This window comes from Elephas maximus, chromosome 22, assembly GCF_024166365.1.
Source record: "Elephas maximus indicus isolate mEleMax1 chromosome 22, mEleMax1 primary haplotype, whole genome shotgun sequence".
Lineage (NCBI taxonomy): Eukaryota > Metazoa > Chordata > Mammalia > Proboscidea > Elephantidae > Elephas > Elephas maximus.
This window is the reverse complement of record NC_064840.1, coordinates 7,349,958-7,366,748: the sequence shown is the minus strand read 5'-3', so window position 1 is coordinate 7,366,748 and position 16,791 is coordinate 7,349,958. Positions and strand designations below refer to the sequence as shown.

The window sequence follows — 16,791 nt, the reverse complement described above, 5'->3', positions numbered from 1 at the left end:
TGGCCCCTGGGCCTCTGCTGAGCCCTTCCAGGGTGAGGCTGTTGGGCCTCCGCGCTCTTTTTCTGCTGCACAAACCTCTGAGTCATGCCAGCCTTCCTGCCTGAGCCCACAGCCCTTTGGACAGGAAACCTCCAGGCCCCCATCTGGGCCTGGAGAGGTGATCATTTTGGGTGGCAGCTTCAGAACAATGGGTGGGTGAGTCAGTTCTCCCAGGGGGAGAAGCAAAGGCCTTTTTAAGGGAAAGTCTCCAGGAGTTAGAGGGAGGTGAGGTCCGGGAACTACCTCCCTGCGTCCCTGGTCTGGACTTGGGCCTGGCTGAGGGGGAGCTGGAACCTCTGCCCAGGAGGCTGCATGGCCAGACGTGGGCGAGGAGGGGCACAGGGTGTGGCCCCAAGCTGTGCGGAGGACTGAGAGCCACCAGGCTGGAGCAGGTCCCTCCACCCAGCCTGGGTGGCACCCGCGTGTCTGGAAGTGAAGGGCAGGGCCCCCAGAAGGGGAGGTGGAGAGAACCCATAGGCGAGCACTCTACTCTTGGTGACACTGGCACCTTGGTTAGGTACAAAGAAGGGGCACAGCCAGGGTTCCATGCAGCAGTATCCCTGGCAAAGCCTTCGATTCACACGCATTTCGAGTGCAGGGCCGTTCCCAGCCACTCAGTTTGTCCTAAAGGTCCGTTTTCTGCGGCACAAACCCTCTGAGTCATGCCAGCCTTCCTCCAGGAAGCCAGCAGCAATTTGAACAGGAAACCTCTGCCCCCTCCCCCACCTGGGTCTGGAGAGGTGATTGTTTAAGGGAAAGTCTCCAGGAGTTAGCGGGAGGCAGAGGTGGGCCCTGGTGCCTCCCTGCAGCCCCGGTCTGGACTAGGGCAAACTCCTAGAGCCTTTCCCTTAAACCGTCCTAAACATCCTCCTGTAGAAATGCCTGCGTCATGCTCTGCCTGAACTAGGGAACGGCGGGAGATGTGTCCAAGTGAACTGACAGGGAAAGATCTAGAAAACATTCTGCTGAGCGAAATGCAGCGAATGGCAGAGCAGTGTGTACATGCATGTTTAAAACCCAAGGCAGTCCTTTTGCTGTGGTTGCTGTTAGCTGCTGTTGAGTCGATTCTGACTCCTGATGACCCCACGTGTGCAGAGTAGAACTGCTCCATAGGATTTTCAAGGCCGTGACCTTTCAGAAGCAGATGGCCTGCCTGACTTCCAAGGCGCCTCTGGGTAGGTTTGAACCACCGACCTTTCACCTAGTGGTCAAGTGCTTATCCGCTTGTGCCACCCAGGGGCTTCTTTAGAAAAGGAGAGGGACAGATTAGAGTTTTCCTTCTCACTCCCTCACTCTGGGCCTCTCCTGTCTCCCCAAGGTTTGCAAATGGTCCCACAGCCCAGCCAGTGAAGGGCTGGGGCTCGAGGGCGTGGAGTTATTCAGGCGCCTGGGTGCAGCGTGGGTCACCCGGCCGCTCACCTGCCCTGGCCCGCTGCTTGCTGTTTGTCGTCTCTCTCATGGCCCAGAGAAGAGGCGGCCAGCGAGGAGGCAGCCTCGTGTTTGTCAGCTTCCCCCGCACTTGGTAGATTTGGTCAAAGGCCTGACTGTCAAGAGCAGGGGAGATGGAACCACAAACCTCTGGGTCTCCGGGGTTGCAGGGCCGTCCTGACCCACCGCCTGAGCCTGTCCACGTTGTACAGGGAGGCCTGAGGCTGGGCAGTCTCTAACACTCACACACCTCCTGGAGCCTGGGGCACACTCCCCTCATCACTCCACCCCTCGTCCTGGGCCCCGTGGCAGGGAGGTGACCGAGCTGCTGTCATGCACCCCGGCCTTGTAGTCCCAACCCAAATTCTCAGAAGCATCAGGTCTCGGCCTGAGGGTGGGGGTGATGGCGCCCTCTCAGCGGATGGGAACACGTGGGCCGAATTCAGGGAGCCGCCGTGGCCTGCTGCTCCTGCACTCCTTGCCGCCCCTGCGCCACCACCGCCGCGGCGCCGTCCAGGCTCACGCTCCCTTCGTCCCCCCCACTTCTCTCGGCAGTTTTCCGGCAGCTCAACACGGCCATCGCGGTGTCCCAGATATCCTCGGGCCAGTGCCGCCTGGCCCCGCTCATCCAGGTCATCCAGGATTGCAGCCCCCTCTACCACTACACTGTCAAGCTCCTGTTCCAGCTGCACTCCTGTGAGTTGCCCGCCCACCTCCACCTGCCTGCCCCGGGGGAGCTGCAGAGCTGCGTGCCTGAGGCTCCTCAGGCCCCGGGCCCCACGCTGGTAATGGCTGACAACGCCTGTATTTGTTCAGAAACTTTATACTAGAAATACTGAGGAAAAATTTTTAAGTATTTTATTAATTATAGAAAAGCAGTCTTATAGTCGTTACCTGTTAAATGACATATTTCTAATGAAAAATAACTATTTTCCAAACAAAAAGCGATTTAGCAAGAAGAGTGGCATTGTTTTACGTTTTTGCAAATCTAAAAAAAAAATTTTTTTTTTTTCTAAACACCTGGCTTAGAAGACAGCTGGTCTGGGGTATGTCCTCGTCATAGGCCCGGATGGAGGGACAGCAAAGGACAGATGGTATCTCCATAGTATTCTTCTGATCTCAGCAGACCCTGAGAGGGTCTTGCCCCAGACCACACTGAGAACCACTGGCTTAGGGTATAACCCATCCAAACCCAGTACTGTTGAGTCGATTCCGACTCATAACCTCTTAAGACTAGCCCAGGGCGAGCGTGTGTCATACAAGTGCTGTCACGGCGGCTTCCAAGCCTGGGACAGCCTGGATTTGAGGTGGTCACTGCTTCCTTTTTTGCTAGCGTTTCCTTCTCTCACTTAGCCGAGAGCTGAGCTCCCACGGCACTGTGTCTCTCCTCCTGAGGGGTCTGTATCAGCGGGGTGGGGGCCCAGTCACGGAGTCTCTCTAGTCGATGATGGTAACCCTGCATGTCCCCAGGTCTCCCAGCTGACACACTGCAAGGTCACCGGGACCGGTTCCACGAGCAGTTCCACAGGTGCCAGCGGGGGGTGGGCAGAGGCGCTGGGCTCCTGGGCACTGTGCTGGGGACCCCATGACAGCCTGGCTCCTCCCTGGTGACCCCTGCTTCCCCCCCGCAGCCTCAGAAACTTCTTCCGCCGAGCTGCTGACATGATCTACTTCAAGCGGCTCATCCAGATTCCCCGGCTGCCCGAGGTACTGCCACCCCACCCCAGCTGTCCCCTCCCCATGTATCTGCCTGGCTGCAGCCTGGTTCACCACCCTGGTCTCTGGGCTCTTAGAGGGCCCTGGGGCTGGTGGCTGAGCAGCTCCTGCCCCTGCAGGGACCTCCCAACTTCCTGCGGGCCTCGGCACTGGCTGAGCACATCAAGCCTGTGGTGGTGATCCCTGAGGAGGCTCCCGAGGAGGAGGAGCCCGAGAACCTCATTGAGATCAGCACAGGCCCCCCCACCGTGGAGCCAGCGGTGAGCAGTCACTCTGTCTCCCTCTGGTCCCACCCCTGAGGGCCTCCAGCTCCAGCGTGGGGTAGCGCAGCCCTGGGCCACTCTCTGTCCCTCCTCTCCTGGCCTGGGGCACAGGTGCATGGCCAGGTGGTAACTGTGCCTTGGTTTGGCAGGTGGTAGCTGACCTCTTTGAGCAGACATTTGGACCCCCCAATGGCTCCATGAAGGATGACAGGTGGGGCCTGGGGTTCAGTGGGATGGGGTTGGGGCCCCTAATGGGGCCTGGAGTCAGCGGGGTGGGGCTGGGGTGGTGGGAAAGGCCTTTGCTGGGCCATGGTCAGGATGCTTCCGCCTGGAAAGGCCTGGGACGGAGATTTGGATTCAGAACAGGCCCAAGCCCAAGTGGCCATCGATAAGATGCATAGCTGGTCCTCCGAGGACCTGGGTAACCCTGCCTGACCTCTGTCCCCAGAGACCTGCAGATCGAGAGCTTGAAGAGGGAGGTGGAGCTGCTCCGTGCAGAGCCTGAGAAGATCAAGCTGGAGGTACGGAGGGTGGGCCGGGGCTCCTGGGGGAGGCTGGGGGGCTGTGCCCAGCAGGCCCCCACGCCTGCGTCCTGCTGTCCCCAGGCCCAGCGGTACATTGCCCAGCTGAGGGGCCAGGTGAACACACTGGAGGCGGAGCTGGAGGAGCAGCGGAAGCAGAAGCAGAAGGCCCTGGTAGACAACGAGCAGCTCCGCGACGAGCTGGCCCAGCTGAGGGCCACCCAGCTGGAGGGCGAGCGGAACCAGGGGCTGCTCGAGGAGGCCGAGAGTGCGTGTGGCCCGGGGCGTGGGGGCAGGCGGCTGAGGGCCAGTGCGTGTCCCTGGGGTGCAGCCCGGACTCTTGGGGTGTCCTCTGCTGGCATACAGCCACTGCCCCCGGGAGTCACAGGCCTCCCTTCTCCCCACCAGAGAAGGCCAGTGCCACGGAGGCACGCTACAACAAGCTGAAGGAAAAGCACAGTGAGCTCGTCAGCATCCACGCGGAGCTGCTCCGGAAGGTAGGGCTGCCCACGCTGCCCTGGTGACCCGTCAACCAGCCGGGGAGGTGGGTCTCAGGCTGGGCCATGACAGCCCTGGAGCTGACTGCGGGAGGGTGAGCCTGTCCCCACCTGTGCCCAGAACGCGGACACGGCCAGGCAGCTGACGGTGACGCAGCAGAGCCAGGAGGAGGTGGCACGGGTGAAGGAGCAGCTGGCCTTCCAGATGGAGCAGGCACGACGGGAGTCTGAAATGAAGGTGTGGCATGTATGCAGACCCAGCCCCGCCCCCTTCCCCTGTGACCCAGCCCCACTGCCCCACTGACATGCTGTCCTGTCCCAGCTGGAGGAGCAGAGCGACCAGCTGGAGAAGCTGACAAGGGAGCTGGAGGCCAAGGCCGGGGAGCTGGCCCGCACGCAGGAAGCCCTGAGCCGCAGGGAGCAGGTGTGGGGCGGGCGGCACAAGTTACTGTCCTCTTCCTGGGAGCTGGCCCATGCCGAGATGCCGCTGGGCTCAGGCCCCTGGCAGTCCTCAGCATGGCTGTGTGTGGGGATATAGGGGAAACAGGGCCCAGCCTTGCCCTCAGGAAGCTCTTCAACGGGGGCAGTAACGGAGAGGACCTAGGAACTAAGGAGGGGGCAAGGGCAGGCTCTGGAGGTCCCACTCACACTCCTGTTGGCAGAGCGGTTCGGAGCTGAGCGAGCAGCTGGCCACACTGAGCGCAGAGAAGGACGCACTGAGCAGCACCGTGCGGCAGCGGGAGGCCGACCTGTTGGCGGCCCAGGGCCTGGTGCGCGAGAAGGAGGCCGCCCTGAGCCAGGAGCAACAGCGAGGTGCCCGCGAGAGGGGCGAGCTGCAGGGGCGGCTGGCTGAGAAGGTAGTGGGATGCTCCTTTTCCTGTAACGGCTTTATGGGGGCTTAGGGCACACAGCCGGCACTTCACTCCCTGAAAGGCTGCTGTCGGTGGATTTGGTGTGTTCACAGGGTTCTGTGGCCATCTCCACAGTCAATTTTACAATGTTTATTACCCCAAAATGAACTATTACACACCAACCCCCATACCCTGACAATCACTTAGCTGCTTTCTGTCTGTGGATTTGTCTGTCCTGGACATTTCACGTAAGTGGAATCATACACCATGGGGCCTTGTGTGACTGGCTTCTTCCAGTTAGCATGTTTTTAAGGTTCATCCATGATGTATGGTCAGAACTTTATTCCTCTTTATGGCTGAATGGTAGGTATTCCATTGTCTGGACAGAACACATCTTATTCATATCTTGATGGATATTTGGGTTGCTTCCAGTCTTCAGCTATTGTGGATAGTGCTGCCACGAACACTGGTGTACAGGTGTGTGTTTGAGTCCCCATTTTCAGGTCTTTGGGTATACACCTTGCAGTGGAACTGCTGGGTCACATAGTAGTTTACTTTTTGAGGAACTGCCATACTGTTCTCCACAGAGGCTACGCCATTTTACATTCCCACCAACAGTGGATAAGGGTTCCAGTTTCTGTACATCCTCATCAACACTTAACTGTTTTCCTTTTTTCTTAGCTTTGATTCATATTATGATTCTGTAACTGAATTTGTTGCTAACTTAAACGTGAGTGTCTTCACCCTTGGCTACACTGCTTGCTGGAGCTAAATCTAGCGCATTCTAAATTCTGGCCACTGGGGGGCAGTGGTGGCTCAGTTCTCCCTCCCTGTAACAACCCTTCGCAGGTGAGGTGGTTGGTACAATCACTAAATTGCCCGTGTGGGATCTGAGCTTTCTTTGCTTGTACTTAACGCTCCCTGAGACGGAGATACCCTGTGTGGGCCAGAGAGCACAGACCTGCAGCTGCCTCAGGCCTCTGGGCAGCCAGTTTACAACCTGAGCAGAGAGACGGCTGCACGGAGGGGAGGCTCCACCAGGTGGCTTCTCTCTGTAGGAGGAGATACAGGCACAGAGATAAAACCAAAACTAGCTGCTGCGGGGTCAGCTCTGACTCATGGCCACCCCATGTGTGTCAGGGTAGATCTGGGCACCACAGGTTCCCCCCGTTTTTGTTTTTATTGTGCTTTAGGTGAAAGTTTACCTAAGAATTAGTTTCTCATTAGAAATGTATATACACATTGTTTTGTGACATTGGTTGCAATCCCCACAGTGTGTCAGCATTTCCCCTTTCCACCCTGGGTTCCTTGCATCCATTCTTTCAATTTTCCTGTCCCTTCCTGCCTTCTTCTCTTTGCTTTTGAGAAGGGGTTGCCCATTTGGTTTTCTACATTTGCTTGAACTGAGATGCACGTTCCCCACTTGATGTTTGTTTTCTAGGCCTGTCTGATCTTTAGCTTAAAGATGGACTTCGGGAGTGGCTTCAGTTCTGAGTTAGCAGGGTGTCTGGGGGCCACAGTCACGGGTGTTCCTTCAGTCTCTGTCAGACCAGTAAGTCTGGTCTTTTTTTGTGAATTTGAATTTTGTTCTACATTTTTTTCCCACTCTGTCTGGGACCCTCCGTTGTGGTCCCTGTCAGAGCGGTTGATGATGGTAGCTGGGCACCATCTCGTTCTTCTGGGCTCAGGCTGGTGGAGGCTGTGGAAGTTGTGGTCCATGAGTCCTTTGGATTAATCTTTTCCTTGTGTCTTTGGTTTCCTTCATTCTCATTTGCTCAGACAGTGTGCAACCAATAGATGTATCTTAGATGGCAGCTCACAACCTTTTAAGGCCCCAGATGCTACTCACCAAAGTAGGATGTAGAACATTTTGTTTATGAACTATGTTATGCCAGTTGACTTAGAGGTCCCCAGAGACCTGCCCTTTTTTGTGGTGAAAGTATGTAAGGAAAGCACACACCATGCCAGCAGTTTTTACTTGTGCAGCTCGGTGACACTGGTCATGGTCGTCACGTCGTGCAGTCATCACCTCTGTGTGTTCCAAGTGATCCCACCATTAACAGAAGCTCAGTGCCCCAGAAGCGGCCACTCCCCCTACCCCTGGTCATCACTGATAACCTTTGATTTCTATATATTTGCTTATTTCATGTGAGATCATTCAGTATTTGTCCTTTAGCAACTAATTTCGCTCAGCGTGTTTCCAAAGTCCCATGATGTAGCATGCATCAGGACTTCATGTCTCTTTATTTAAAAAAGCCAAACCCACTGCCCTCAGGTTGATTCCAACTCACAGCGACCCTGCAGGACAGAGTAGAACTCCCCCATAGGGTTTCCAAGACTGTAAACCTCTACAGAAGCAGACTGCCCCATCTTGCTCCCGTGGCGGCGATGGTGGGTTCCAGCTTTAACCATTGCACAGTAAGACTCCATTGTACGGATGTCCTACACGGCGTTTATCCATCATCTGTGTTGATGGACATTTGGGTTGTATCCACTTTTTAGCTGTCATGAACAATCCAGTGAACATTTGAGTGCAAGTTTTTATGTGGACATGTGTTTCTACTTCCTTTGGATAGATCCTAGGGGTGAAATTGCTGGGTCAGACGGTGACTGTGTAACCTTTTGAGCTGCACCGCTCGCCCGCACTTGTCGTTTATCTCTGTGACGTGGGCCCTTCTAGACAATGTCAGGTGTAGTCTCTCTAGGTGGATTTGCATTTCTCTGCTGGATACTGGTGCTGAGCATCTTTCATGTGCTTACTGGCTGTTTGACTGTCTTTGGAGACATGTCTATTGAGACCCCTTACCCATTTTTTAATTGGAATATTTCTCTTTATTGTTGATTTGTTCACCCCACTCTGGGGAGCGAGCAGCCCAGACACTGGGGTTGGGGTGGCGTCTCCTTTAAAACCCCCCCAAGGCAGCCCCTCACATCGAGGGCCTGGGAGAGGCTGGCCTGGGAGAGGCTGCCCTGGAGGAGGGGTGCATGTCTAAATTACCTCTCCCGTCTCCACTCGCTGGCCAGGAGTCTCAGGAACAGGGGCTGCAGCAGAGACTGGTGGACGAGCAGTTTGCGGTGCTCTGGGGTGCGGCTGCCGAAGCTGAGACCATCCTGCGGGATGCTGTGGGCAAGCTGGACGACCCTTTGCACCTGCGCTGCACCAGCTCCCCAGGTGGGTCTGTCGCAGGGCGCTGGGGAGGGCCTGCCTGGCCCCCAAACTGTGGCCCATCCACACTGTGTTCCTGCCCCTCACCGGCCACTCGTATTTGCAGACTACCTGGTGAGCCGAGCCCAGGCCGCCCTGGATACCGTGAGTGCCCTGGAGAACGGCCATGCCCAGTACCTGGCCTCCATGTCGGGTAAGTGCAAGATGGCCAGCAAGGTCCCCACCTGTGCAGGGAAAGGGGAAAGGGCTGGGCAGGGCCCGAGGCCAGGCTCCAGTATCCATTGCCTTGGATACTGGGAAATTTTCCCATGTCCTAGTCTCCCAGTGCTGCTGTAACAGAAATAGCACAAGTGGACAGCTTTAACAAAGTTATTTTCTCACAGCTTTGATGTTGTTAGGTGCCATCAAGTTGGTTTCTACTCATAGTGACCCCATGTACAACAGAACAAAACACTGTCCAGTCCTGCACCATCCTCACAATCATTGTAATGTTGAGCCCACTGTTGCAGCCACTGTGTCAGTCCATCTCGTTGAGGGCCTTCCTCTTTTTCACTAACCCTGTACTTGACTAAACACGATGTCCTTCTCCAGGGTCTGGTCCCTCCTGATAACATGTCCAAAGTATATGAGATGAAGTCTAACCATCCTTGCTTCCAAAGAGCATTCTGCCTGTACTCCTTCCAAGACAGATCTGTTTGTTCTTCTGGCAGCCCATTGTATAATCAATACTCTTTGCCAACACCACAATTCAAAGGCGTCAGTTCTTCTTCAGTCTTCCTTATTCATTGTTCAGCTTTCACATGCACATGAGGTGATTGAAAACACCATGGCTTGGGTCAGGCACACCTTAGTCCTCAAAGAGGCATCTTTGCTTTTTAACACTTTAAAGAGGCCTTTTGCAGCTGCTTCCATGGGCGTTGATTGTGGATCCAAGCAAAAGACAACTTCAGTCTTTTCTCCATTTATCATGATGTTGCTTACTGGTCCAGTTGAGAGGGTTTTGTTTTCCTTATGATGAGGTGTAATCCATGCTGAAGGCTGTGGTCTCTGATCTTCATCTGTAAGTGCTTCAAGTCCTCCTCACTTTCAGCAAGCAAGGTTGTGTCATCTGCATATCGCTTGTTAATGAGTCTTCCTACAATCTTGATGCCCAACTCCTCTTCATATAGTTCAGCTTCTCAAATTGCCTGCTCAGCATACAGACTGAACAAGTGTGAAAGGATACAACCCTGACGCACACCTTTCTTGATTTTAAACCACACGGTATCCCCCTGTTCCGTTTGAACAACTCCACAACTGTCTCTTGGTCTAAGTACAGGTTCCTCATGAGCACAATTAAGTGTTCTGGAATTCCCATTCTTCACAGTGTTATCCATAGTTTGTTAGGATCCTCACAGTCAAATGCCTTTGCATAGTAAAACCGAGGTAAACATCTTTCTGGTATTCTCTGCTTTCAGCCAAGATCCAACCAACATCAGCAATGATATCCCTTGTTCCACATCCTCTTCTAAATCCAATTTGAATTTCTGGCCATTCCCTGTTGATGTACTGTTGCAGCCGTTTTTGAATAATCTTCAACAAAATTTTACTTGTGTGTGATATTAATGATGTTTGATAATTTCCACATTCTGTTGAACCACCTTTTTTTGGAATGGGTACAAATATGGATCTCTTCCCAATTTCGTGGCATAAACAAGTGGGCACTTCTAGTGCTGCATCTGTTTGTTGAAACATCTCAATTGGTATTCCATTGTTTGTTTCTCGACAATGCCTTTTTTAGTGCAGCTTAGACCACTTCCTTCAGTGTTACTGGTTCTTGATCATATGCTACCTCCTGAAATGGCCGAATATTGACCAATTCTTTTTGGTACAGTGACTCTCTGTATTCCTTCCATCTTCTTTTGAAGATTCCTGCATCGTTTAGTATTTTCCCCGTAGAATCCTTCAGTATTGCAACTCAAGGCTTGAATTTTCTCTTCAGTTCTTTCAGCTTGAGAAGTGCTGAGCGTATTCTTCCCTTTTGGTTTTCTATCTCCAGGTCTTTGCATATTTCATTATAATACTTTACTTTGTCTTCGGAAGCTGCCCTTTGAAATTTTCAGCTCTGTTCAGTTTTTCCTTTTGATTTAGCTACTCTATGTTCAAGAGCAACTTTCAGAGTCTCCTCTGACATCCATTTTTGTTTTTTCTTTCATTCCTGCCTTTTTAATGATCTCTTCCTTTCTTCATGTATGATGTCCTTGATGTCATTCCACAACTCATCTGGTCTTCAGTCATTACTGTTCAATACATCATATCTGTTCTTGAGATGGCCTCTAAATTCAGGTGGGATATATTCAAGGTCATACTTTGGCTCTCGTGGACTTGTGCTAATTTTCTTCAACTTCAGCTTGAACTTGCATAGGAACAATTGATGGTCTGTTCTGCAGTCAGCCCCAGGCCTTATTCTGACTGACAATATTGAGCTTTTCCATCATCTCTTTCTACAGATGTAGTTGATTTCATTCCTGTGTATTCCATCTGGTGAGGTCCATGTGTGTAGTCACCATTCATGTTGATGAAAAAAGGTATTTGCAATGAAGAAGTCGTTGGTCTTGCAAAATTCTATCATGCGATCTCCGGCGTCATTTTTATCACCATGGCCATATTTTCCAGCTACCAATCCTCCTTGGTTTCCAACTTTCACATTCCAGTCGCCTGTAATATCAGTGCATCTTGTTTGCATGTCTGATCAATTTCATACTGCAGAAGCTGATAAAAATCTTGAATTCCTACAACTTCGGCCTTAGTGGTTGCTGCATGAATTTGAATAACAGTCGTATTAACTAGTCTTCCTTGTAGGTGTATGGATATTGTCCTATTACTGACAGCGTTGTACTTCAGGACAGACCTTGAAATGCTCCTGACAATGAGCGCAATGCCATTCCTCTTCAGTTTGTCATTCCTGGCATAGTAGACCATATGATTGTCTGACTCACTTGGCCGATAACCGGTCCATTTCAGCTCACTAATCCCTAGATAGCAATCTTCATGCGTTCCATTTCATTTTCATTTGATGACTTCAACTTTCCTGGACTCATACTTTGTATATTCCCCGTTGATTGTTAATGGATGTTTGCAGCTGTTCCGTCTCCTTTTGAGTCATGCCACATCAGCAAATAAAGGTCTTGAAAGCTCAACTCCATCCACGTCGTTAAGGGTGACTCTCCTTTAAGGAGGCAGCTCATCCCCAGTCGTACTTTGAGTGCCTCCCACCTGAGGGGCTCATCTTCTGGCGCCATATCAGACAGTGTTCCGCTGCTATTCATGAGGTTTTCACTGGCCGGGTTTTTCAGAAGTAGACCACCAGGTCCTTCTTTCTCCTCTGATATACTCTGAAAGCTCCACTGAAACCTGTCTACCAAGGGTGACCCTGCTGGTATTTGAAATACCAGTGGCAAAACTTAAAATATCACAGCAACATGCAAGCGACCACAGTACAACAAACTGATAGAAACGTGGTGGTCTCCCAGCTTGGGAGGCTATTAAGTCCAAATTCAGAGGGCCAGCTCTAGGGGCAGACTTTCTCTCTCTACGTGGCATCTCTTTCCCCCATCTGTACTGGCTTTGGAAGCCCTGGCAGAGTAATGGTTAAGTGCTACGGCTGCTAACCAAAGTGTCAGCAGTTCAAATCTGCCAGGCGCTCCTTGGAAACTCTATGGGGCAGTTCTACTCTGTCCTATAGGGTCGCTATGAGTCGGAATCGACTCGATGGCACTGGGTTTGGGTTTTTTGGTTTGTACTGGCTTCTGTGTGCCTAATCTGCTTTTTTATATCCCAAAAGTGACTGGTTTAAGACACACCCCACACTGACATGGCCTCATTAACAGCCCTATCCTGAAATGGGATCACACGCTCAGGTGTAGGGGTGAGGATTTACATCGTATTTTCTTGGGGACACAATTCAATCTGTAACACCTGGATACCTGGCACCTCCTTTTCAGGAAACTGACCAGGTTCCCCCTGTCTTCCCCCACTCCCTGAGTTAGCTGTACCTTTTCTGCAAACAGGCTGCACTGTGCCCTGTGGTCATCCAGGTATCTGCAGGGAGCCTGGGGCCAACAGACCCACTTTGGTTCCTGCTCAGCCCCCTCAGGCTCCATGACCTGGGGCAGGTCTTTTCCGCCCAGCCTTCCTCTCATCATCCTCAGTATGGAGGGTATCAGAGCCGAGGCCTCGGGGCTACAAGGACAGTAAATGAGACTGGCTACTTGGAAAGCCCCAGCCAGGACGTGGTAGATGGCGCCATGCCAGGCTTCTGCTGCCTTCCTGCTTGCTGACCTCTGCCCTGTCGGCCTGCAGATGCCTCTGCCCTGGTGGCAGCCCTGACCCGGTTCTCCCACCTGGCTGCAGACACCATCATCAATGGCAGTGCCACCTCGCACCTGGCACCCACCGACCATGCAGACCGTGAGTGTCCCGGACAATGGCCTCCAGCTGCCCTGCCTGTCTCACACGAGGCCTTCTTGGTGGACCATGGGCTGGGGAGGCCTGCTTGCAGGGCCTTTTTCAAGGATTTCTGTGCTGACATCCGTCTCCCCTCCTCAGGCCTGATGGACATCTGCAGGGAATGCGGGGCCCGTGGCCTGGAGCTGGTGGGGCAGCTGCAGGACCGACAGGCTCTGCCACGGGCGCAGCCCGGCCTGGTGCGCACGTCCCTGCAGGGTATCCTTCAGCTGGGCCAGGTGAGTGCGGCCACCAAACAGGGCACAGGCAGAGGGGAGCCTTGAGGCGAGATACAGGGACTGAGCACCTGTGCCCCCTTCCCCCAGGAGCTAAAGCCCAAGAGTCTGGACGTGCGTCAGGAGGAGCTTGGAGCCATGGTTGACAAGGAAATGGCAGCCACTTCGGCGGCCATTGAAGATGCAGTTCGGAGGATAGAGGTGAGAACCAGAGTGTGGGGACTGTGCCCGTTTCTGCTTTTGGGCAAGGGCCAGACAGTGTTTTCCAGAGCCTTCTCCAAATCAGAGTTGAGGGCTGGGGAGGTGGCCCCTGGTGTCCCCACCCTGACCTGGCACCACACACTCTTTCTTCTTTGGCTAAGTGGCTGTTCTGGGGGGCTGGTTTAGCACTGGGGTCCCCTCCCCAGCCCTGCTCATGGCTCCACTGTTGGGTCTAGGACATGATGAACCAGGCCCGGCACGCGAGCTCTGGGGTGAAGCTGGAAGTGAATGAGAGGTGAGACCCACTCTGTTCCCACTCTCCACATGGGGTGGCCACACTGTGGTCCTCCCAGTGGCGGCTTGGTGCTCCAAAAAGGGGGTGCGGCTAGGGGCCACACTGAGGCACTTCCGTGGCTTCACTTATGAGCCAGCTGGGAGGTTGGTCTCTTCTCTCCCCCTCACTTCCTCCTGCTCCTTCCCAGGATCCTCAAGTCCTGCACAGACCTGATGAAGGTGAGTGGCTGAGCAGTGGGCCCTGTGTCTGGTGGGCTGCCCCCAAATGACACCTGAGGTGACACGCATGTTGGTCTCTGTAGGCCATCCGGCTCCTGGTGATGACATCCACCAGCCTGCAGAAGGAGATTGTGGAGGGCGGCAGGGTGAGCAGTGGGTGGGCAGGGGCCTCACGGGCCACACCCTACCCTGGGCCCAGGCAGGAGACACCAAAGTGTGATAAGAATATCCCCCCTACAATGTGCCTTGGAGTTTGAGCCTAACCCCTCTAGCACCCCCTGCCCAACGCCCAGGGGGGCTTCAGGGACCCGGCCCTTTGTGGCTTGGAGAGGGGAGAGAAGGGGGATCCCCCCACCACTTGTGGCACTTGATCTGGTCCACCCTGTCCTCCTGTCGCCACTAGGGGGCAGCCACGCAGCAGGAATTTTACGCCAAGAATTCACGCTGGACTGAGGGTCTCATCTCTGCCTCCAAGGCAGTGGGCTGGGGGGCCACGCAGCTGGTGTAAGTCGCCGGGGCGCGGGGGTGGGTGCTGCCCCAAGTCTGGAGTGCGGGCTGCCTGCTGGGTGTAGTGGGGAAGCCCAGCCCGACAGCTCCCGCTGCCCCCAGGGAGGCGGCTGACAAGGTGGTGCTGCACACTGGCAAGTATGAGCAGCTCATCGTCTGCTCCCACGAGATTGCGGCCAGCACTGCCCAGCTGGTGGCTGCCTCCAAGGTGAGCAGACAGGCTTTACCGCGCCTGGCCTCCGTGTCCTCCACGGGGCTGCCCCAGGCTGCAGACCCTAACCAGCCCCTCCCGGCCCTCCCCAGGTGAAGGCCGACAAGCACAGCCACCACCTCAGTCACCTGCAGGAGTGCTCCCGCACCGTCAACGAGATGGCTGCCAAAGTGGTGGCCTCCACCAAGTCAGGCCAGGAGCAAATCGAAGACAGAGGCGAGTGGCCAAAGCCTCAGTGGCATCCGGTGGGGGTCGCCTCTCAGGGCCACAGCCCGGACACTTACCCTCTCGTCTTTTGGGCCACAGACACCATGGACTTCTCAGGCCTGTCCCTCATCAAGCTGAAGAAGCAGGAGATGGAGTCCCAGGTAGGTACCCTCTGGGGTACTGAGCACCAACAAGGGGCGTCCCGGGGAGAGGCCTGGGGCCGCACTGAGCGGGGTGTGCTGGGCTGCAGGTGCGAGTGCTGGAGCTGGAGAAGACCCTGGAGGTGGAGCGTGTGCGACTGGGGGAGCTGAGAAAGCAGCACTACGTGCTGGCCGGCAGCGTGGGCACGCCCGGGGAGGAGGAGCCAGGCCAGCTCAGCCCTGTGCCCCGCAGCAGGGCCTCCAAGCCGCCCCTGGCCCACAAGCCCAGTGTTGGCCCCAGGCAGGACCACCAGGTACCAGTGTCAGTGCTGGACAGGGTGGAGGAGGTGCACAGGCCGGCCCAGCCCCACTGAGCTCCCCCTCTGACCTCTGCAGCTTGACAAAAAGGACAGCATCTACCAGCTCAGCTCGTGAACTACGGGGCACCCTGGCCGCAGCGGGGAGGCTGCTGGCGGCCTGGCCCTTGTGGCTGCCCTGAGCTGGTACGGACCTCCGAGGGCACGGTCTGTCTCCAGCAGGTGGCACCAGCCCATTCGCGAGGCCCAAGGAGCCAGCAGGACGTTGCAGACAGCTCCCGGGCTGGCCTGCATCTCTATCGATCTGTGACAGGAAGTGTCGGAGCAGCCAGGGCCCCGCCGGCCCTAGCCGTAACTCTTCAGGAACACATGAACGTTGCTTCACCTTCAGGGCTAGCTCTCTTCTTTATAAGTTTCTACTCTGTACACTGGGAAACAGGGCCACTTGGGGAACATCTGAGTGAGGCCCTCCCTCCTCTTTGGACTCAAGGTCCAACCAACATCACCTCTCTCTGTGGCCTTCTTGGGGCACCGAATCCACAGGCCCACTGGCTGGCTGAGATGCTCTCAGGTGGGGTGGGGGGCGTCAGAGGACCAGCAACCAGGGGAGAAAGGTGTGTGAGAGAGTATGTGATCAGAGAGCATATATGAGAATGTGTAACAGTGTATATGAGAGTGCAAGACACTGTACATGAGCGAAAGAAGGGTGTGCGTGTGAGGAACGTAAAGTGTATGCAAGACAGGCAGAGTGTATGTGTGAGATGTGTGCATGACAGAGAGGGGTCGTTCGGTGTATACGACTGTGTATGGGAGTGTATGTGAGAAATCATGTGTATGAGTGAAAGAGTGTGTAGATGAGACAGTATGTTAGGGAGAGGCCAAGCTAACATGCAAAAGGACAGACGCTGGCCTCTGAAGCTTCCCACTGGAGCGGGGGCAGGTCTCTAGGGCAGCCTTTGCGTCTGGGGTGACCCCGTTTCCTTTTTCACGTACAAATCGGGCTGCCCCTGGGGGCCTGTTCAGGCACCTTCCATTCACCCATCTTCCTGCCTCCCACCATAGAGAGTTCTCTCTAGCCCTCCTGAAGCGGGGACTTGGCCCCTCCAGTGGATCAGCGGTGCTTGGTGCTCACAGGAAGCGCCATCTGGGCCTCTCTGGAGGGGCAGCCAGTTCTCCCTCCCTCCTGCCCAAGCCCTAGCTGGCCTGGCCCTGTCTGCATTCCTGGAGAGCACACGGGTGGCAGGGGTGGTCGGAGGAGGTGAAGGGAAGGAAGGAAGGGCTCCCCCAGCACCCTGAGCCCTGTGCCCTGGGCTGGCCTGACACAAAGGGCCTGATCTTTTACTTGGTGTGTAGCATTTCCTTTTGCTGAGGCGGCCGACTGGCAATAAAATTGGCTGACTGTTGTAACCACCGCCCCACAGGGAGGGGCTACAGTTGGTTCTTCATTTCTCCCTGTCAGGCCCTGGCCAGGACCACTTAAGTGTCTTCAAATA

The 16,791-nt window shown here is 54.8% G+C and overlaps 1 protein-coding gene across 1 annotated transcript in view; it reads left to right on the top strand.

Moving 5' to 3' along the window:
* Positions 1–15,512, top strand: part of HIP1R (huntingtin interacting protein 1 related) — a 41,668-nt gene extending 26,156 nt beyond the window's left edge. Inside the window, exons 8-32 of the mRNA XM_049865116.1 lie at positions 2,023–2,163; positions 2,938–2,995; positions 3,099–3,174; positions 3,303–3,443; positions 3,596–3,657; positions 3,895–3,967; positions 4,052–4,235; positions 4,376–4,464; positions 4,586–4,702; positions 4,787–4,888; positions 5,127–5,321; positions 8,340–8,487; positions 8,588–8,674; positions 12,823–12,930; positions 13,069–13,205; positions 13,293–13,403; positions 13,640–13,698; positions 13,886–13,916; positions 14,000–14,062; positions 14,320–14,420; positions 14,526–14,631; positions 14,727–14,850; positions 14,941–15,002; positions 15,092–15,295; positions 15,378–15,512. Coding sequence (XP_049721073.1) covers positions 2,023–2,163; positions 2,938–2,995; positions 3,099–3,174; positions 3,303–3,443; positions 3,596–3,657; positions 3,895–3,967; positions 4,052–4,235; positions 4,376–4,464; positions 4,586–4,702; positions 4,787–4,888; positions 5,127–5,321; positions 8,340–8,487; positions 8,588–8,674; positions 12,823–12,930; positions 13,069–13,205; positions 13,293–13,403; positions 13,640–13,698; positions 13,886–13,916; positions 14,000–14,062; positions 14,320–14,420; positions 14,526–14,631; positions 14,727–14,850; positions 14,941–15,002; positions 15,092–15,295; positions 15,378–15,416 — 2,618 coding nt within the window. The 3' untranslated portion in view covers positions 15,417–15,512. The remainder of the gene's footprint in view (positions 1–2,022; positions 2,164–2,937; positions 2,996–3,098; positions 3,175–3,302; positions 3,444–3,595; positions 3,658–3,894; positions 3,968–4,051; positions 4,236–4,375; positions 4,465–4,585; positions 4,703–4,786; positions 4,889–5,126; positions 5,322–8,339; positions 8,488–8,587; positions 8,675–12,822; positions 12,931–13,068; positions 13,206–13,292; positions 13,404–13,639; positions 13,699–13,885; positions 13,917–13,999; positions 14,063–14,319; positions 14,421–14,525; positions 14,632–14,726; positions 14,851–14,940; positions 15,003–15,091; positions 15,296–15,377) is intronic.
* Positions 15,513–16,791: the final 1,279 nt, after the last annotated feature.